Source organism: Triturus cristatus, chromosome 5_2, assembly GCF_964204655.1.
Source record: "Triturus cristatus chromosome 5_2, aTriCri1.1, whole genome shotgun sequence".
NCBI lineage: Eukaryota > Metazoa > Chordata > Amphibia > Caudata > Salamandridae > Triturus > Triturus cristatus.
Genome location: NC_140588.1, coordinates 171,636,312 through 171,658,673, shown reverse-complemented (window position 1 = coordinate 171,658,673; position 22,362 = coordinate 171,636,312). Strand labels below are relative to the sequence as shown.

The window sequence follows — 22,362 nt, the reverse complement described above, 5'->3', positions numbered from 1 at the left end:
AAGATTTAGGAACAAATGACTGAACAATAGATGCCTCCATTCGCCCTGCAATTATACCAGAGAAGTCGGAGTGTAAATGGACCATACATTTAATGGGCGCAGTCGCAGTGCAATAAGTTGGATCTAAGAGAGCGAGAGCGAGAGAGAGAGAGAGAGAGAGAGAGAGAGAGACTGTGTCCACACTGCTGGAGGGAGATCTGGCCAGCTTCTGGAAATCAGATGTGCAATGCTACCATATATTCAAACCATACTGCTAGTAAGCATTAGACAAACAGGAAATACTGACTTCCTTTTAGGAGGCAAAGTGGTAAACCTGGATCGTAACAGATTCTGTCATGGTCCTAGGTAAAGGAATCAAGAAGGAAAACTACCACACACTGCAACCTCTACTCCAGGAGCAGCAGAGAAGCAAGGGCAGGGGAGTGCAAGTCAACAAAGAAGGTGCAAGCAAAGGGAAAGGCTGGGGCACAACTCCATGTCAAACGAGAAACCCGCCAACATGCAATGTTGCAGGCCCTGACTGCAAGTTTCAAGTGGAGCTTTGTATTGTCTCTGCCAGTAACGACCTGAAATTAACCTTTACTTGCTGTCTGCCAAGGTGGCAGGCAGAATAGTAATGGCCACCATCCTGGCTAGAATGGCATGGGATCCTTAATGCCTAATGATACTTCAACCTCCTATTTGCCATGATTTCCCAGGCTGCATATCAAATTGACCTTGAACAGTGAATATATTATATCTAAAGCCTAGGGGTTTTAAAAAACGACATCGGGCCTCTACCAGTATTTTGTTTGGGCAGACATATAGTGCATGAGAGATCTTGTACACCTGCATTGCAAAGGTCACATAAGCCTATCTTATCCTCGGATTTATTTTTAAGCTTTTAGTGGTAGAATCCCTAATCGCAACAAAATTATACATTGTTGGACGCTATGTACTAATGTGAATCGCATGTATCTTTGCTGAGTGTTATATTCTATGGTGTCGACATAAGGTTTGTAATGTGATAACTGAATGCAGGGCTTTACATAGAGCTCTTAGCTTATTCTTGGAGTGAACTTCTTCAAAAGTGCAGTAATCAAAGACCTTAAAAGTGCTATTGTGCATTGAGAAAGATCGAATGCTGTGTTAAGATTCTTATTAAAAGTATATTGCACAGATTTGCTTTTAAATGTTTCAAGTTTTAATAAGCCCCTTAAGTATTTAAGTTTCAGCATGTAATACATTGTACACCCACCTTATTATATTTGCTATAGCTCTAGCAAAAGAGCCAACTATGCATAACTCGAGGCGCAGAGCTTTTGTATATTCACCCATTTATAAAGGTACAAAGGTTTCACTACAGAACCTTGCCCAATCATAAGAGCATCATCGTTGAAACATTTCAACTGTTTTGTATTTAAGACCAAAGTATTTTGGTCATTATGAGCATCCTTGCCTTCGAATGAGGATACACATATATTGGTCAGATTGAGGCCATGTTTCACAATACAACTCTCTTAGGGCCTCATGTAGGTAAATAAATTTTACCGTTTCTTAAATACCGAGCCGTACCGAATCGGTAATTAAGAATCGGTAAGTTATATGTAGGTAAAAATTCGGTAACCGTTACCGAATCGGTAACATTCGGTAATCAAGAATCGGAAATCACCGAATCGGTAAATACCGAGGTGGTATTTACCGAATCGGAAAATACCGAATCGGTATGTACGGAATCGGTAAATAAAATCACATGACTTGATGAAACAGCTAATCCTGTGGAACCACACCCCACCCAACCAGGAAGTGGCCACACCCAGGCAGGTGTACATAATTAGCCGACCCTGGAGAGGCTTGGAGTGCAGAGGAGAGGCAGGGAGCCGGTGCCTGTGCGAGCGGGAAAACGAACATCATGTCCAGCCAGAGAACACAAAGAGACGGAGGGGAAAGGAGGAGGAAGCTGAAATTTAGCCCCAAGGAACTCCAGGTGCTGGTGGAGGAGGTGGTGAAGCAGCACCAGAAGCTGTTTGGAAGGCAATCCCTGCAAGTGCCTGAGGCTGAAAAGCGCAACATTTGGCTGGCCATCCAGGCGCAGGTCAATGCTGTGGGAGTGACCCACAGGGACATAGAGGTCCTAAAGAAGCGCTGGTATGACCTGAGGATTGTAACCAAGAGGAAGATGGGCGACATCCAGAAGGAGGCCAGCCAGACTGGAGGTGGAACCAACAGGGCACCTGCCCTCACCGAACTGGAGGAGCTGGTGGGGGCCACAATCGAGCAAGAGAGCGTCGTGGGTCTTGGGGACGCCGACAGCTCTGCCAGAGCCGCCACACAACAAGGTAAGACGAAAGCACAGCAATGTAGCCCCCCCTACCCCTACCCCTATCCCACATCCCCCATTGTGAAACGAGAATCACACTGCAGTCCACGTGTCAGTGCAGACAAGCAATGCATTCTGGGAGATGTAGTCAGGGAAACACCAACCATGATGTAAATGGCCCAGGGCAACAAGGCATGTCACGCACATGAGGCACAAGGAGGCAGAGGACATTTTGGAATGTGAAAGGATTTATTGTGACGCTTGCAATGCAGCCCTTCGGGGACACTGAGCCAATGTTGTATTTCTGTCCACAGATGTGACATCATGCAGGACAGGGCATGCTGCAGGAGAGAGGGCACACCGGCCACACAGTTCACCTCTGGCCAGCACAAGTTCAGACCAGGGAGCAGGCCCACTGGCAGCCGCACCACCGACACAGGCAGCCTCGCCGCACCCAGAGCCAGCATCGCCACTCATGTTTGAGTCACCGGCCACATCTCCGCTTGCAGGTGTGAGAATGAGGAGGCGTCCAGCAGCCAGGCTACGAGCCTTAGACACCTCGTCTGACGACAGCATGGGCCCTGAAGAACTCACCAGGCCCCAGGAAGGGAGCCATGCCACTGTGCCCCACACCTCACAGGCAGCACAGACGGGAGCAAGAGGGCGCCGCAGGTCGCGTGTCCAGAGTCCACCAGCACCCATTGACGGCCATGGTGTCTTCTTGGGGCTCGAGGGCCAAATGTTGAAACAACAGCGCCTGCAAACAAAGGCAGTCATGTCAGTCCAGAGGCACATGCGGGTCATGAAAACAACATTGGTCAACATGGACAACAACATCAGCGCGATGGCAGCGGGCATTCGGGACATGTCCCAATCAATCCAGCAGTTGTGCAGCAAATTAGATGCTGACATCGAAGCACGGCGCCGGGAACGGCAGAGGAGGGACACTACCAACAGGGCACTCAACCGTCTGGCAACTGCCACTTCTCTACTCTGCCGGCGCTCTGTGTCGATGCAGGAGGGCCTGACACACTGCTGCAGCGACCTGTCTCGGGGGATGGTGCAGGTGACAAGTGCACTAGGGGTACTATTAACCAGTCAGCCGTCGACAACTGCTGCAGGGGATGCTGCGGAGAGCATCGACACCAGCAGCAGGAGCAGCATCACACCCCCCGTCCCAGAAGGACGCAGGAGCAGCAGGCGGCTTGGGGTTGGCTCTAGTGAGGATGCACATGCCGTGCCATCCACCACTGCAGCGCGTATGCGCAAACATTGATGTAGCCCTGCTTAGCCACTTCCCAATGGGTGACGTAACCCTGGACATACTCCTTGTATAGATGGTATATTGCCAGATTGGCTTGTTCATGTGTTCATGGTGTGGTGCCACATTAAAACTACGTCATGACTTATCACAACTGGCTGTGTCCCCTTACTTACTCAGAAATAGTTGCATGTGATCTCTGCTCGTCTCTCTCTCCCATCGATTGCAGTTGGCACTCTAGCTGCGTTGCCCTCTGGCTGGCCTGACTCATCCTCGTTGTCCTCAAGATATGTTACTTCCACATCTGTACCTTTTTTCGTGGCAAGGTTGTGCAGCATTGCACAAGTGGCAATGATCTTGCAGCAGTTGATGGGTGTGTACTGGCGTGCGCCTCCGCTCTTGTGGAGGCAGCGGAACCTGCTCTTCAGTAGTCCAAACGTGCGCTCCACCACATTGCGTGTTGTTTTGTGTGCCACGTTGTATCGTCTCTCACTCTGGGTTGATGGGTGTAGGTAGGGAGTGAGGATGAATGACCGGCATGCATATGCACTGTCGCCTAGATGAGTAAAAGGGAAACATCAGTCACATGCCTCTATACACTATGATTTGCAGGTTGCAAGGGGCGTCACTGTTACTTACCTAGCAGGTATCCCTCTCAATTCTCCGGCACTCAGTCGTGTGTAGATCCCACTATTCTGGAAGATGTAAGAGTCGTGGGTGCTCCCAGGAAACTTTGCAACATCAGTGATGATGTTCCCTGCATCACAGATCACCTGCACATTGATGGAGTGGGTGGACTTTCTGTTCCTGTAGATGTGCTCTGTGTCAGCTGGTGGGCAGATTGGGATGTGTGTGCCATCAATGCAGCCAATGACATGGGGGAACTGTGCCATGTGATAAAAGTCTGTTTTGGTTTTCTGCAGTGCAGCCTGTGTGTTCGGGAAGCTGATGTAGTGGTGCATTCTCTGCATCATGGCATCCAGGAACTTCCTGAAGAAACGGGACAGGCAACTCTGGGATACACCACCCACCGCGGCTATCACCACCTGATAACTGCCGGATGCCAGTAGATGTAGGCTGCAGAGCACCTGCACATGTGGGGGTATGGCGTGCGCCCTTCTAATTGGCTGGTCCAGGAGTGGGTGCAGGTCCCTGATTAAGTCCATGATGGTTTCGGGGTGTAGCCTGTACCTCTCATGTATCTCTGCATCAGTCAGCTGGAAGAGTGTGATGCGCTGTCTGTAGATGCGTTCCTCCCGTCGCCAAATCCTCAGACCTGCTGCCTGTAGACGTAGGCGCCTTGCAATGACACACATAGCGGCCATGTTGTCCACGCTGTTGCATTTTGGGATTGCTTATATGCACTGTTGATGGTTACCACCTGCTTTCAATCCGTGTTAATTACCGACTCTTATTTACCGATTTTCTTGGATTTCTTAATTACCGAGTGTTCCTACATGTCATTTTAATTTTTACCACTTCATATTTACCACTTCATATTTACCGATTCGTTAAGTATGTATTCGGTAAATATGAATCGGTATTTTAGAATTCGGTAAATGTGAATCGGTATTTACCGCCTCATATTTACCGAAAAGTGGTTTTTGGACTCCTACATCTCACTTGTCTGAATACCGGTCGGTAACGGCATATTTACCGAAAATCGTCCGTTACCGACCGGTATTTGGCTACCTACATGAGGCCCTTAGACATTTCAGCTTTTCAACTTCTGTAGCCTAGTTGAACTTGTTTACATGAGTTCCTTCCCTGCTGCATGGATTTGAAATGGCCCTGGAGCAGTGCTCCATTCCACTGCAAGATACTGGAGAAAGCCGCCTTGCATCAGCATCACCACTAAAATAGCCAGTCTGGCTTCTACCCATTTAATTGCTTTTAGACGATGTCCCTGACATTTTTGTATAGATAGAATGTTAAGGAATTGTGATGCATGCAGTGTGCCTTGGCTTTCTGACCCCTTTTGATACAGTGAATGAAACCATTCTGCTCTAACTCCTTCTGGACCAAGTGGGCCTTGAAGGGAAGTGCAGAAGGAAGCCCATTCACTCCATGATAATAGATTTCAGGCACTAGTCACGGACCTTAGAGAATCTAAAGCGCTCTCCCCTACCAACAGAGTTCTGCAAATGTTATTTCTGGAGTAAGTTCCTTTCGATGCAATAGTCACTTGTGCACCTTCAATTGGTTGTTGTTAAGACACTGTACAGTAAGTGAAAAAAAAACTCTGGTTTTCCACACCATTAATTTTAACGAATATGTAGCTAAGCTCGAGGCTTGCCTCAAATAATATTATAAGGAAGCATTGCCAAACCCAGCAGGTCTGGCTTTTTGTTAGTGTGAATGTTTGGTAATAGTTGAGCAAATCTAACAAAATATTATCTGGATGGCAAAACAAATGAACACACAAGGAGGATTATTGAGCACAACTGTGCTGCTACAACAGGCTAAGGCATACAAACATCAAGCACTTCTGAACAAAAAATCCACAATTCAGCAATTAAGATCTTGTCATGTCAGCAAAGTAAATGCATCCAAGACCACACACTGGTTCTCAATTATAAGTTATATGTCCTGTTGTATTTGTACTCTGACAAAATAACTTTGAATTCCTCATCCCCAAAACTTAATGTGGGCAGAAATGGATCAAGGCAACCATCCACGAAGTGCTATGACCATTTTTATTTTTTTAATTATATACGTTTGATAACATTTCATAAGGTATACTACATGCAAGACATTTCCCTGAATTCGACACCCTGCTTCGCACTTTACACATGAGCAAAGGAACATTCAAATAGTTTAAATTTAGATTAGCAACTCAGTAAGGTAGACATGACATATGGTATATAACAGAAACATCCTGCATCCCTAGATTTCCACAAGCAGAGCATGTCCACATAGTATGGAAAACATCACCCTCTCTGTTCCCACACTCAAGACCTTCAGGAAAGGGAGCCTTCCCATACTGTCAAAGTTTGACTAGGTAATCCACGCTGTATGTAGTATTTGCAATTGTATTAGCCTAAACTGCGTGGCGATGGCTATCACTTTAGGGGTCATCCTAGCATCTCGAAAATCCTCATCTGATAAACCCACATGTTCTTTTTCCCATGTTGATTTAAAGTAAATCAGGTGTTGGGCGAATTGTTGACAATGGTACGAAAAATCAAGGGTATTTTTTTGTACCTATCTCACCCATTAATAGTTGAGCTTGTAAGGGGTTAAATTCTAGGTCTTGAGTCAACTGTTCGATATTTGGGTGAGAGCATAGTGAAGTTGGTGGTAATGGATTTTTTTTTTTAACATATCAAATTTTTTAGAACATAAACCAACAGTAAGAACACATTGCAGTGGATACAGTAGCTCAATGTTCTGGTAATGGGAAAGATTGTTGATTGTGTAGGCGGAAGGAACCTGTAGTTGATCGAATGAGACCATATGGGTTCAATTCATTACAACCCTCTGTGTGCATGCACCTTTTGAGTCCCAGCTCTGGAAACCCTCAAGGGGTTTAGTATTTTAATACGAGGTTCTCACCCAAAGTTGAGGCCCTCCCCCAACCTTTGAGTCTTTTATCCCATCCCAAGTGGTCCCTGCCCCAGAGCGCCAGCACCTGCCTTTGCCCATCACTCTTTGTCATGAATACAGAATCTGAGTGTGGGGAGAGGAGCCAAGAATCAATTCCAGAATGTGTGCCAGTATATAATCAGATGGAACGTCTGCAGTTCTGAGGCCTCAGTGAAATGGTGATTTATAACATTTACTCATTGGCATTCTGGGCACCTTGCCACCCCAGAGTTAACTCTGGACTAACAACATAATGTTTGGAAAGAGTCCGAGGGACCTTGAACGGTAATACTGCATTTGATAGATAAGTTGCGGTAATGATACCATTTTAAATGATGAACCCTTACAGATCTTGACTTTGGGTCCACGTCGCCATGTGACATTCTTATGAATCCTGGGTTACGAAATACCCTTTTGTATTTTTGTATCCACGACGTATAGTAGTCATGTGGTCTTCCATCTTTTGTAACACTAAGACATTTTTCACTAGGATACTTCCTCTTGACTAGAAGTACCATTGTGTACCTTTTGTACAGACCACTGAAAAACATAACCGCCTTGAAGAAGTCTGCTATGAAATTTGTGTTGTGGTTTTAACAAAAGAAGTTTGAACAAAAGAATATAAGAATAAAGGAAGGATATATATTAAACTGAAGTTTTATTTGATTCATTTGGGAGACACAGCTCTGATGTCAAATTAATGACTTGCATATATGACTGTAAATTTGAAAATTGTATTTGACCAAAGTTGTGTGCTGAGCCAATCTGTTTCCTCTACCATTTAAAAAATGCTAGGACAACCCATCTAAGTAATGGCAAACCATGAAAAAAGCATAAAAGTCCATGTCAGTGGAGGGGGGTGGGGGGGGGTGAGATCGGCCCAGTGTTCTCCTTCTCTCTTGCTCTCTACTGCTTGAGGGTGTTTTAATTCTTTTTTTAAAACATTTAAAAAAAAAAGAATTTTACCAGCGCTGCGTGCTTCCAACCGCCTGCTTTTTAATTTTTTTATATTCTGTGTACCGTGGTCCCACATGGAAGGGGGTTTGGGTGTCTGCTCTAGATCCTGTTGCGTACCACAGCACCGGCAACAAAATCAGTTTGCTTTTTATTTTAATTACTGAGTTTCCCTATGGAATATTCCCAAAACTACACGGCCTGGGTGTTAGGGCGTGATTACCCTGCCCCCTAATGGGCCCTTTTCAAATCTTTTTCAGGACTCTACGACTGAGTCCCCCCATTCCTGTAATAGCGGGTACAACATTTCTCTGATGATTCGGCCAGTACATCAAATTTTCTGTACCGTGGGACCAGGACCTGGTGCTACAATCCTGAAATGGCCAATGTTAAAAAAAAAAAAAAAAAAAAACAACAACAAAAAAACTGCTTTTACCAATCGGGCCAGAGTATGTTTTGAATTTTGATATATTTGCCGCAATACCAACTATCCAGACATCTCTTCTCTAACTTTTCTTGCCCCCGCTAGATTGAGCAGCATGAAACTTTCCATGAAGGAACCAAAGTGGGCAAACTTAATTATTTTAGTTTTTTAATTGTCTTCTTTTCATAACTGTATTTATTACTTTTTATGTGTCAAACAGACATTTTCCAGAGCTGTAGGCTGACTGAGGACAGGCCATATTGGCCGATGCGATAAGAAGTCCACAATTTCTCTGCTAGGTGGCAGTGGGTAAGCATTGCTGAGCTTACCTTTCAGGATTCTAGTACTGAAGAGGCACAAGCATCATCAGTGGAACAGATGAATTGTCTTTTCTTTTTAGGTTTCTTGCAGATTCCTCAACCTGCCAAATATATTAAAAATTATCTTCTATATGGAAGCTCTGGCCTAAATAGAACTACACAGTGGTAGCTTCCACTGTGAGATATTGGGTGTCTGCTGAACAGTGCACAATAGCTCCCCTTCAAGGTACTGCATTCTATCCTCCAACATCACACCCCTATCTCTGTTGGCTCTCTCCTGCCCTTAACCCCCTCTATCTGTTTGCGACAGTGAACAGAGAAAAGCTTTCAAGTAGACCAAAAACAAACTGATTGACTATATCAGTGGTTTGTGGCTTGCAGAATAGTTTAATGTTCTATAATTTTAGTCCTCATAGCAAGAGAATCTGCAGAAATGTAGTGTATGAGAGAACCAGCTTAGTACGAAGTTCAAAGTAGTGTAGCCAAGTCTAAAAGATATGCAGTTGTTTTTATTTGTTCCCACTAGATCTGTGTACAGCAGTAAAACCTCTTGGAAAACGTGTTTGGGTGGTTTTCTTTCTCAGGTGCGACTTTCCATACCTGTCTCGACGGCACCCCAATTAACTCCTCTGCATCTTCGAAGGCTCACAGGCATTCTCAGGACAAAAATTCCCAGGGTAGGCAGCTTCTATTCCCAGAAGGGAAACGATTAAAAGCAACAGTGTGCCATTTAAGAACTATTTCCGCAATTTTGGGATCCTATCCAAGGGGGCAGAGATTCAAACTGGAGGAAGAAATGTGTCTTCCCGTATTCCTTTAACAGGTTAGCAGGTAATAGATGTCCTACAGGAAGCAGCCTTCTACTTTGGTTCCATTCTGCTTCCATGGAGCCAGTGGGGTCAGCAAGGGGGTTTAAAGTAATCCTTGAAATGCATTTGCAGTTGAGGGTGACCTTAGTGCAGTGGTCTTCAAACTGCAGGCCATGCCTCTGAGGGGGCATGTCCAGGGAATGCGAATGCCACAACAATGAAACTTGCTGGTGGTTTTCATATTGTTTTCTGTAGCCTATATCCTTCATTGGTTTGCTTAAGCTTGTTGTGCGGTTCCTAATGGCAGTTGAGCTTATCCTGCCAGGAAGCCTACTAGTTTACATTATGAGAAACGCAATGGTTTATGGCCAACTGGCATCCTAATCGGATAATTTGCTGTAGCTTAATGACATGTGTAAGAAAATCTCCTTTGTATGGTCACCCACCAGTTATTTAACTGATACTGCTATTGTTTTTCGACTCCGAGTGCACTGAGGCCTGCTAACTAGACCTCAGTGCCTTGACCCTAAAAGTATATGTCAAATTGGCTATACCCAATTGGAAATGGTTAGCTTACCTGCAAGTTCCCAGTAAATGGTACCCTGGCCTTGTACGTTTGAGGGGCCCCAGGGCTTGCAGCACTTATTGTGCCACCAGGGGAGGTCACACAAATAAAACATGTTCCCCAAGTCCATCACTGCAGACTGGTAGAGCAGTTGTACACTGCTACCCCAACTTTGCCATTGAAAGCAATGGCCTACAGAGCCCTAAAGGCAGGATGCAACTAATGACACAAGCAGGACATGTTCTTTTCATGTCCTCGCAGTAAAACATGTGGAAAAACCGTTTTGTACTGTGGAAAGACTTGGTCGCCCATTTGGCGAGTGCAGGGTTACATGCTGACCCCCTCAGCTGTGCCAACTCCTGAACAGTGTGACCAATGTGAGTTCTCCAAAGTAACAGAAAACTCCATTACATTAAGCCCAGCTTGTATCTCAAGTCAAAATTAGTGTAACTTGTTGCAGTATGCAGCTGTAGCAAAGCTCCCCCCATATTGTTGACTTTAAAACTCCTGTGCCTTCCCTGGAACACATGGGTGCTGATTTTGATGTGTGTGTGTGTGTGTTAATGTGGAGTAAAATCCATTTTTGGAGGCTGAAGTATTTTCTCCAGAATCAGTATTTGCATGTTATTTTGTTGCTTAGAAAAGTGTCTTTAACCTGCCCGTTACTCCAAACATATTGGCGGTAATTACATTCCCACCACCGACAGTTTACCTCCCAAAATCTGGAGATCTTTCCATGGTTACCACTGCTGTTGGTTTTCACTCCAAATGAGTTGTTAGGCAGCAAAGTTTGATCCCACTTACCTACAGTTTTCTAGTGTTGTTTTTGGAGGAAATTTCCTCCAGGGTAAAGCGGGAGTTAGCAATTTCATTTTACTTCACTGACCAGGATTTTGAACATTTCGCCTCAGGAAGCTAGTTCTATCTTTGTCATTTCTGTATTTTATCATAGAATACACATTTGTCAACATGGCAGCAATAAGAGCAACTTTGTGGAACAACGTTTTACATCTTGTGCAGAGACAAGTGCCTGTTCAGTCTGCTGATGTTTGGTGCTTTATGATAGCCAGAGCCACTGGAAATAGACAGCAGGAGAGGACAAAATGATGTGGCAGGGTTGAATTAATTATGCGACTAGAATATGCCAATTGTGCATGCATATTGCAGCACATTTTGTAATAATTTTGCTTCATTATTTGGTATTTTTTAGGTAGAGCATTGACAGAGCTTGCGCTGTCTGCAAGACCTGTTGTATCTCTTCTGTGGGCTTTTGGCAAACCAGCTATTGCCATTGGTTCTTTCTTGAGCCATTCAGAAATGGTGGCTGTCTATTGGCCTATTGCTCTCAATTGGGTACTTGGATCAGCCCAGGCGATTTCACTCAGTGATGGTTTTGGTTGGCCATCCCACACTTCCTCCTGTAGAGAGCGCAATGGCTCCTCATCTCTCTGGGCAACGCAGCCTACGTTATTATTTACGTCATACAACGTTCTGCCCCCCGCTGCTTCTATGAGCTGCAGATCCATGTGCACCCACAACGGGCTTAGTCGTAGCTTTTGCTTCGGTAGCAGTTAAGCCGGAAGTTATTTATTTTCCAACCTTCCATTACCTGAGCGTCTACTGTCAAATGCCACGTGGTGCTCGTTTGTTTACTCGCGTTATTTTTTTTCCCTGACAGCTGTTCAAGGAGCTTACATAGCGTGCTTTGAAACTCTGCCCAGGAACAACATTGATCTGCCCCCCACCAGGGCGTGCTTTGAAACTCCGCCCATAGTTGATATCAGAGATGTGCTTCCAAACAGGCATGCAGGCAAATAGAGAGCACCCTTAAACTTTGAGAGCAACCATGTTTAGATCAGGCTCCAGTCGCTTCGTTATGAGACCCGAGAAACTCTAACGTTTCCTATTAGAAGTATTGACTGGCCTTAATGTGGTTGCCTCTGAGGCGGCGGGCCGTGGTCAGTGCGCCCTCCTTATGACCGGTTTCCGCGCGCTTTATCTTTATTTTATAGCGTATACCTTCATACGTTCATATTAACTTTGGTTTGTTTTCATTCAAAGAGCTGAGCATCGTTTGAACGCAAGTGACAAGTGGAATTTTGTTCAACTGTGCTGGGTACTTGTCTTGCTCGCAGCGTCATTAAACTACTGTAAACAACTAGAGCGCTGTCGGAACCAGACACTGTGATGAAACATACCTTTGCTGCTTGTAGAAATACAGGACAAGTTGAGTTGGAAATTGGGAGCTCTCAGCTGCACCCTCCAGCCAGTAGGAAGACACTGAGGAAACTCACCCTGAAGTTGGTCATTATAGCTTAAGGTGTCTGTTAAAGTTGTGCATCTGAAGACAAATTAAGAACTTGTCTTTAAGTCTAGTCTAAAAACTGATAAATAACACGGACGCATCCCTTTAATATGCAGCTGCTTAACTGTTGGACTTGCCAGGGCTTGTTTTCTGCAAGATGTCTGGCATTAGAGAAAGGAGTTACTTGTGAAATAAGAGTTGGGAGAAAGTTTGTATTTGTAAATGTATCTCACCTCACAGGTCGGTGTCTCTGATAGGGTAGTAGTGCTGGTGAAGTCACAATGTGACCGACCTTACCCTGGCCTCACTGGCCTCTGTGATACCCTTCCAGTCCAGAATTCTTCAGGAACAAGACTGATGCACAGAGCTGCAACCAAGTTTGCTGAGCCCGGGAGTTCTGTCAAAGAGTTGCTGAGACCCTCACAAGGAAAGTAATCAACCCAGGAAGGGTTGGCCTGTGACTGTGACATTGGGTGACTGGTAGTCCAGTGGTGACTGGACGTCAGCCAGATCGGCGAGGACTTCGTGGGATGGCGACTGTGTAAGCAGGATTCCCCTCGCCATCTTTATTGACCAAGGAATCCCTGCAGGAAGTCCCCTGTCAGATGCGTCTCATCCTTAGACCATCTTCAGTATTCTTCATTCCTTGCATCAGCACCACTCCGTAGGAATCCATTGCAGTGAAGATCAGATGCCTCAAATTGCTGAAGGGCTGCTACACCTGTGAAGGTAACTTTTCTTGAGGACCTTGCTGGTCCCCCTGACTGGCACCTTACGAGAGTTAGTCGCCCCAAATACTTCTGACCGACCACAGTGACACTTACCTAAGTTTCCTTGAAAAAGTTTTGAAGTGTCCAATTAGTTGATTTTTGCCAAAGCTTGTTCACAGTTGAGTGAAATTGCACTGATTAATTATTGCTTGTAAAATCTAATTCTCCGGAACCCTCTGCTGGATCTTTTTCATTCTAGTGTATGCATTTTTATAAAAATAGTCTATTTTTATAAATTGGTGTTGGATTCTTAAGTGGCATAGCGATGTCTTCTGCAATTGTTCTGGTGTTGTTAAAATGATTTACGCTTGTTCCTCTGTGCAAGCCTTGCTGCTCAGTGCCACAGATACCCAGGATTGAGCTGAGGGTTTGACGGACGAAACCTGAAGGTTCTAAGAAGGTTGGTAAGTGTATTTCACGGTGAAGTTGCACTACCACGCCATATCATACACCCCATTTCCTCAACGCTAAATTACCACAAAATAACGCATAATTATTAAAAATGCATCTCGCGTAAAAGATTAACTAAACTGTCCGTTCAGGTAAAAATTCAACTTGAAAAAGTAATTTTGAGTTGATTTTTTTGTTTGCTGAAGTTCAAAACACTGGTGTTCGGATTTGTAGTTTCATACTCAAAAAATCCTTGTTTGGTCAAGCTGGGTAAAGAAATCTGAAAAGCCGCTCGGGTAACAATCCCGAACGGTACATCTTGCTTTAAAATTTCTCCCCAAATATATGCATTATTGCGTAATGGTGTATTCTTAGTAAGTTGTATAATTCAGCGTAAATAAAATCTCAGCCAGGCACACTTTAAATGATAATGCTGATTTCATCTTCTTCTGGAAGGAATGGGCGTTGGTTGTCAGAGCAAGTGCTCTGGGTGCAAGACAATGAGTTAGTGGTATGCCCTGAGAGTTTTTCCTTCTATTAAACGCCAGAGCATAGTCTTTTATCTAGCATATATGCCAGTCTCTTGCGCTGGGAGCTCTTGTTTTCACGAACGCATTTGCAACTCTTCTACTGATGAAACCATACCTGGGTCCGATGCAGCCCAACACTGCCTGCCCTAATGCATAACTTCCTACTAAGAGCCAAGTCTTTGGTAGTTTGAGGCCTTTCAGTTGTGATTACAGCTGCATTAGGTTTCTTTTTGGACACTAACCAGTGAGGACTCGGTTCCTTGTTGGGGCTGAAGGTGTTTTGCCTGCTAGTGCTATCAATCATATCCTGGCTGAGGAGGGGTAAAACCCCAAAACCGGTCCTAGGATGCTTGTTTCCAGCCCAGGGAGGACCTGGCTTGGCAGTTCGGTCTGGACTGTTCCCATGAGGCACAGGGTCAAGACTTATTTGCATATGGCTGGGTTCAAACTGGAACGGCATGGTGAGCAAAAAAAACTATGGATTTAGGCCCAGATTTCTGTACTGGGTTGAATGTATGGCATTGTTCTGCATTCTGTCCATCAACTGTTGTTTTTGCATCAATAATATCGGGCAATTATTTAACAATTTGTAAATGAATGTGCCAGTTTTTCAGCACTTGTTCTAAGGTTTCATCACAAATGATCATCTGATTTTACGGGCCCTGCATGCTGAAATTATGTTGATTGTGGGTCTGAGGAAATTTCATGATCTCCCTTAAGCTGGGAGGGAGTAACTCTAGTTATGGGTTGAATCACGCGTGTTCTACGTTGCTGTTTGTTTTAAGTTCCCTTTATGTAAACGAGAATTATTTGGTATCTGTTGAAATCGGTCCTATGATCCTCTGTTAATGGGTTACTTTCCAAGTTTCCTTCCATTCCTCTCTGCTGGGGATTGGTGGCAGAGAGGATCTATTATTTGCTGGGGATTGGTGGCAGAGAGGATCTATTATTTCCAGTCGGAGGACAGGTTCTTCAGTTAGAGGGCACAGTTATCGGACTCACCACTGAGCACTCTTAAGCCGAAAGCTCTATTTAAGACCTTTTAAAATTGAAGTGCATCCCATGGAGGAGGTTTTTGGAGGGAATAAGACTACTGTGTATCATCCCCAACAATTGAATGAAACCTTTGGCGACCAAACTGACATTGAAGTCAGTGACGGAGGGTGCCTCTTCAAAGGTTTTTGCATTGTTAGGAGAGCCCCACGAAGGAGTCTGCCGCATTATATGTATGTGGTCTCGTCTCTTTTCATTTCATCCTCAACTTGCTTTAGGATTGTTGAGACAGCGGTGCCCGGTTGATGGACAGACCAACTTCCACTTTCTCACTTCATTCTTTGTAGTTTCAGGAACGTGAGAAGGCCTTAAACTCTATTCTTTTTTTAAAAAAATCTTTCCTGATCTGGCCTGAAAACTTGTACTTTAAATACTGTACTATATATGTATGTTTTAACTTTACTCAAAACGTATGGAAATAAATCCCTTTCCATGTTTTCAAACGTGAAATGCAGAAGTACTTTTGTTCTTTTCGTTTGAGTTTCGAGATGAATTTAACGTGTTTACACGACGAGAAAAAATACTTTTCAGCCGTGTTTTATATTTTTTCTTTCACTTCGAGTGATACATTTCCTTTGTTTTTTGCAGGTGACTGGCGGTTCCAGTGGCATTGGGAAATGTATAGCAATTGAATGCTATAAACAAGGTGCATTTATAACGCTTGTTGCTCGAGACGAGGTAAACAATAAATCACTTAATACAATTCCTAGGGCTATTTCATTGGGTAATAGTGTGTTTTGCCAACGTTTTCACGTGGAGTGTTTCACGTAATCGGTCTATAATTTGTCTCTCAGTCATCATGCTTCTTCATTTATGTGCTGGATATTGTTTTCTCAACACATGCCAAGTTTCTCATATAAAGTGTCCTGCAACATGCATATAAAAGTTTTGCAGCAAAATGGGAAAAAATTGCACTTTTTTTTAAAAGCAATTGTTTAGTGTGGTTATCAACACGCGTAGTATTGTTTGTGCAATTATTTTACATAAGTGAGCATAATAGTTTAGAATATCATTGGTGTCAGACACCGTTCTGTTGACTGCAGAACAGACTGGGGATTCGAGGCCATATCCGATGTCCTGGAGCCCGTCCTACCACAGCTCTGCAATGCGTGTCTACTACATCCCTTTCTTCACTTTACTCTCAAGGTAGCGTGGTGAGCATTCTCAGGCTGCTCTTCAGACACTGCCTTTGTGTAGAGTAATGCTTGTAGCAGGAAGCTCAGGGGCTGCCATAAAACTGGGGTACCTACAACATAGGGAACAGTAAGATGTGAGGTATCTGCTCCAGGCTGTTCTCAGCCCAACAGAAGTAGCAATCTGGGACACACAAAAGGGCAGGCGAGCTCTAGAACAGTGTTTCCCAAACTGTGGGTCGCTTGCTGATTTATTTATTTATTTTTCTTTTTTTCTCCTGCCTTTTTTAGGTCGCGCATGTGCAGTGCGCATGCGCTGCATAGGAGAAGACCTTTAGCCATCGATTCGCCTTTACAGCCAAAAACATGCACGCGTTGCTTTTAATCGCAACGCGTACACGTCTAGCAATTTCCTTGCGGAGCGAGCATTGACACCATATGTTTGTAATTAACTTGCAAACATATGGTGCCCCTGCTCACTCCCGAAAGGGAAAAAGGCGCAGGCCCCCTCCTGTCTCCCCTCCCCCTGCTGCCTCCTCCTTTAGCACGAGGCTCGCGCGCGCCTTTGTTTTTCTCGTTTTAAATGCTATTCCTACTAGGAAAATATTGTTAGATGGTTAACATCAACGAGAGCATTACAGTGACTGATTTAACTCTTCCGTGGGCAGCTCCATATTTAACAAACGCTTCATTTGTAAGAGCTTGGTTTTAGTTAAAGAGAAGTAAGAATAAAAAGTTGGCAATTGATGGTAAAGATACTATTTTTAAATCGCCTTATATTAACAAATAAGGGAATTGTTAGATCTGGGGGTCTCTAGTTGGCAGAGGTAAGCACCTTAGACCAAATAGGGACCCTTGCTTCTAGTCAGGGTACAGGGCCACACACGGTAGATAACCCCTGCTCACCCTCTAGGTAGCTTGGCTCGAGCAGACAGGCTTATCCCCAAGGCAATGTGTAAGGTATTCGCACTTAACTACAATGACCCCCCTAGTACACCACAAACGTAGACCACACAGGTAAGTATATCAAAAAATATAACTTTATCTAGTTTCAGCAGTGGAAATCAATTATTATAGCGTTACACATCAATCTTTTTCTTAGGTTGTTAGGAGCGTAAAAAGATAGTCTCTAGTCTCTCGTGGGACTTCGTATTCAAAGGAAAAAAATCCGTTCGTAGGCTTTCAGTAGTTAAATACCCACGTTCCTCCAGCGGTGCCTCTTGCGCTTATAACTAAAGCGCTCCTCTCAGGCTGCGTGGTGCAGGGCTTTCACAGCTCCCGAGCGATGGACCAATCCGGTCGCGGCTCCCTCGACGAGCCCCCAGTGATGTCACCGGAGTCAGCCACTCGCAGCGCGGCTCCTCCAGCCAAGCCTCCGGGCAGCAACCAATCAGGTCGCAGCCTCCTCGCGGCTTTGCAGAGCGGGGAAGTGCAGCTCTTGATCAGTTTCAGGCCCCCGGGCCGCGGCGGTGTATCGCGGGCAGAATATTTCACGGCGCCCCGTGTCAGCGGGTCGATCGTGATGCCGCCAAGCCGTACAGCGGCCTAGTTAGCACGAGGGCGCCCTCAATCCTGCGGCCACCGCAATACACGTGCCGATGAGCACGTCGGTCTTCACAATGCGGCAACCGGTGTCAGGCCAGAGTCAGCACGGCACTCTCCAGCAAAACAGAGAGCAGCCAGCGCACTTCCCGGGGCAGATGTTTAGAAGCTTGGTAGAACAGTCCACGGTCCTCGCAGCACACAGCAGCGCAGATGGGACACAGCAGAGTCTTTAAAGTCTTGGCAACCTTTCTATCCCTGGGTTGCAAAACAGGAGGCCAGCTCTTCTCAGGCCCTTGGAGATTCAGAGTTGAAGACACAGCACACAGCAAAGTCTTGTTAGGTCAAGTAGGTAGGGTCACAGCACACAGCAAGGCCCCTTCTCCTCCTCAGCTTCAGTTGCACAGCAGAACAGGTCAGCCCTTAGAGCACACAGCAAGGCAATCTTCCTTTAGTCCTTCAGCAGTCCGTCTTTCAGCAGAGGTTCCTCTTGATTGTAGAATCTAAAAATCTGTTGTCAGGGGTCTTGTACTTATACCCCTAAAAGTCTTTGAAGTCTTTGTGCAAGTGGGTCCTGAGCCTGGTCGGATCCAGTTCTGGGTGTTGCGGGAGCACTTTGTTTTCCTGGCTTCTGCTTTCTTTTCAGAGTGAGGGGCAGAGTCGTCAGCCGCCCAGCAGGAGGTGGAGCCAGCAGTGTGGCAGGCAGGCACAGCCCTATTCACTCCCAGGTGCTATCTCCTCCCTCCACTCTACTTGCAAATGTCGCCATTCAGCAGAGGGCTGACTCAGCCAAACTCCTGGGGGATCCCCAGCCCCTGTCACTCTCAAGCCAAAAAAGTCAATCCACAAGCATGCCCAGGCACACAGAAGGGTCAGACAAGAGAACAGCTACTCTCTAAAAAGTACTGTTCTCCAACTCAGGATTTAAAAACAACCTCTCCTAAAAGATGTGTTATTAAATGCTGAGCTCAGGGATATCAAACACTCATGTCTTATCTTGTTCCTATGAGAAGATAGGCGGATAGCCATTGGCACCAGCCTCCCCCATGTTAGCCTATGGCGCAAGATAACCTTGCAGCAGTGAACACACAAAATGGCCGCAGTTCACTACCAGATCATGGTACCTTCACTAGTACATGCTCTACCTCTTACATACACTGCACCCTGCCCAGGGGGGTACCTCGGGCCTTCCAGAGGGATGACTGATGTGCACAAAAAGGGAAGGGTTAGGCCTAGTCAGTGGGGACACTGACCAGGGTGACATGGCAGTCCGGGGACTGCAGGCAGGCCTGCGGTGGCAGGCCTGAGACATCATTTTAGGGCTACTCATGTGGGTGGCGCAATCAGCGCTGCAGGCCCACTAGTAGCATCAGTCATCACCAGCCCTGGCACACACAGTGCACTTTACTAGGGACTTCATGGTGATACAAATATGCCAATCAGGTATATCCAATCAATATGACATTTTACACAGGGAGCACTTACACTCTGGCACTGATTAGCAGTGGCAGAGTGTCCAAAGCATCTAAACCAGCAAAAACGAAATCCATAACCGCATCAAAAATCCAGGTAGCAGAGGCGAAAGATAGGGGAAAACCCACGCCAAGGATGTCAGGTCTAACAGGAATGAATTGCAAAATCTGAACTGTGTAAAAGTAAAGATGGTCTGAACTGCTGCGGGGGCTGTCCTCTTAAAGACAGGCTTCCATAATCCAGGGGGATGCCCAGACTTTCTTCAGCTGCGGCTGTCATTCCGGTCTCGGAGGCATCCACGGTGCAACTTTTCGCTCCTCCCAAATGTCAGATTTTGTCTGGTGCTCAAGTTGACAGTTCGATCCACACCGTGGTGCTGAACACAAATCTCGCCACCCCTCAAATGAATCGCTAACTAAAAGTGTAACAGCGAAGAAGGGAAAACAAGAAATCTGATAGGATGTCACCAAGAGTGCTGACTGCGGACCTGACAAACCCTGCTCATAGGTCACTGCGGTTTAAATCCAAGCTGGGTGAGGAAAACAATGAGCTTTGATATATTTCAGCAGTCGGCGAACGCTATTTATAAATCTAGTTTAAAATGCAGAGATAAGGTAAAGATAATGCTCCCTGAAGGCTGCGCTTGATGCCTAACCTTCCAACGAGGAAACGACTGGAAGTTGTGGCAGTAGATTAAAAAAAAAAAGCAATTCTTTATTGTCCATTCCCTTCTAAAAGTCACGTTACCCAGAGAGCTCCAGTTAGAGAATGTCAATTTGACTGCAGCAATAACTAGATTGGATAATCAGGTTACCTCAATCGATAGTCGTGATATTATTGCAAATTTAGGTATAATCAAAGTAACATGGAGCAGCAATTCTTCTTCGTGTTCTGCATTTGAAGGTGCAAAGCTAATAACGGTCTGTTGCTGCTGCTACCAGTGAAGTGAAATGGCTGCATTTCTGAGCTGTTCATACTAGGCTCCGGTCAACGGTGATTCCAACAGTAAAGGGCTTTCAGATTCCGAAAGTGCATTTGGACCGTACAGGTGATAGGAAAGCGCTATACATATGCAATTAATAGTGCATTTACGCAAATAGAAAAATAGTGTTAGATATGTATAAAACCAGGTTTCGCATATGCATCACAATTTATTACACTTTCGACCATCTCTAAACAAGAGCCTATTGAGGACTTTCCTGTTGCTGAGGCATATGTAACCAGCTTGTTTACTATGGTGGCACAAAAGAGGGGACACCAATCATTGAGGCACACAAACTACGGGCCTTACATTTCAGAATTGTTCAAATGCACCTACTAACACAATGGCATTGTGGTGACTGACAACTTAACCCGGCAGCTTGTGCAATTGGAGGCAATACAGAAGTAGAACGTGTCAAACCACCTTTCACAAAGCTCCTTGAGTTATGGATGTTGATTTTAAAGATAAAATAGCCTAGATCAGCACCTATGCCATCCTGTCTTAGGACTGATGTGTTCAGACATCAAAACATTAAAGCATGATATTATGAATTCCAGTTAAGGGGTTCCAGAGAACCTTGCTTGTTACACAGTCACAAATGGAACCTAGAAAGCCCACGAGGATGAAACGCGTTTTGGGAGTTGTGCTCGTTGAACTGACAAATCTGAAAATAAAAAAATAAAAAATAGAAAAAGGAAAACTATACAAAGATAATAGAGTTTTGGGGATTTGATACTGACATATTCACAGCCTGAACATATTATTTGGTCGTGCAGCTGACACACCAACCCCAGATTGCAACAGGATATTTGCCAGCATTGCAAACTCATTTTAAGTAGTTCAGAATAATTACAATACATTGAACACGTCAAAGTTGAGAGAGTATAATGCCCTCTGCTGACTAGATTTGCCAATATTCGGAGTAAGAGCAACCAGCTTCAGCCAAAGGAGCTCTACCCTGTGGGGAAGGATCAAAGTAAACCAGGCGATGTCCATTTTAGACTTGGAAACTGGTGATATGGGCATCTGTAATGGAAGGGATGGTCTTGTTGGCCAGTGTTGTTGCAGGCAGTAGAGTATTCCTTGTTGTCTGGTTTGTGTTCACCTTTCTTCAACAGCAAATCACTGTATACTGCGGTATATAGCTACAATAAGCAAATGCATCCCTTCTCACTTATCTACTTGTCTTATTTTGTATTCAACTGTGTCTATTTGTTTGTTATACCACTGCAGTTTTTAGCAATTCAATCAGATCTTTTCCGTGTTTGCTATACGATCAAAGATTTTAGGAGGCTATGGGCAATCAAAAGGTGATCATGTGAACCAGAGCTGTGAAAATCTTACCAAGTTTTCTCCATAAAGGAGGAATGGGAAATTCTCAAATTCTCAAACGAATGTGTAGTCCGTGGAAAATAGTATAGACTTCTCAGCTGGTAACAATGATATGTAATTTCACAAATGCTAACAGTTCAGGACAGAAACTGAGCTCACAGACTGCATCAAGGATGTGTTTGGTTAGACATCCTAAGATAGGGTAAGCTTGTGTAGAGGCAGAAATGCAGGCAAGGCCAACAGTCAGCAAAATCTGTTTTGGTGAACCCTTAGATCTCCTGCAGTGATCAGGCCTGGTGGGAAAACCATTTTTAAAAGTCCTGTGTCCCTCCTTAGAATCCCAGCTGCCCCAAACTATCAGTCTCTCCATAGCCTGGCAATGGGCCGTTGCCTTGCCACAAAGTACTATGAGTAGCAGTGTAAACTTTAGGAAGACCACTAGATTATCAGCGGTTTGGGTTTTCCTGGTGAAACAACACAAGCTCACATGGAGCACTTTCTGGGGAGCTCAGGGATGTTGAGCATGCTGGACGAAAAACACATTTTGCCAGAAAGTCGAACAAAAGGATTTTTCACCTGTCCGAGTTAGTGTTATTGCAAAACACAGTAATTTGAAAACTGTCAGAGGAAAGACT

The 22,362-nt window shown here is 44.9% G+C and overlaps 1 protein-coding gene across 1 annotated transcript in view; it reads left to right on the top strand.

The window, feature by feature from the left end:
* The window catches only part of KDSR (3-ketodihydrosphingosine reductase), a 310,571-nt gene that overhangs the window by 28,875 nt on the left and 259,334 nt on the right, over positions 1–22,362 (top strand). Inside the window, exon 2 of the mRNA XM_085606936.1 lies at positions 15,854–15,943. Within this exon, the coding sequence (XP_085463062.1) occupies positions 15,854–15,943 (90 nt within the window). The remainder of the gene's footprint in view (positions 1–15,853; positions 15,944–22,362) is intronic.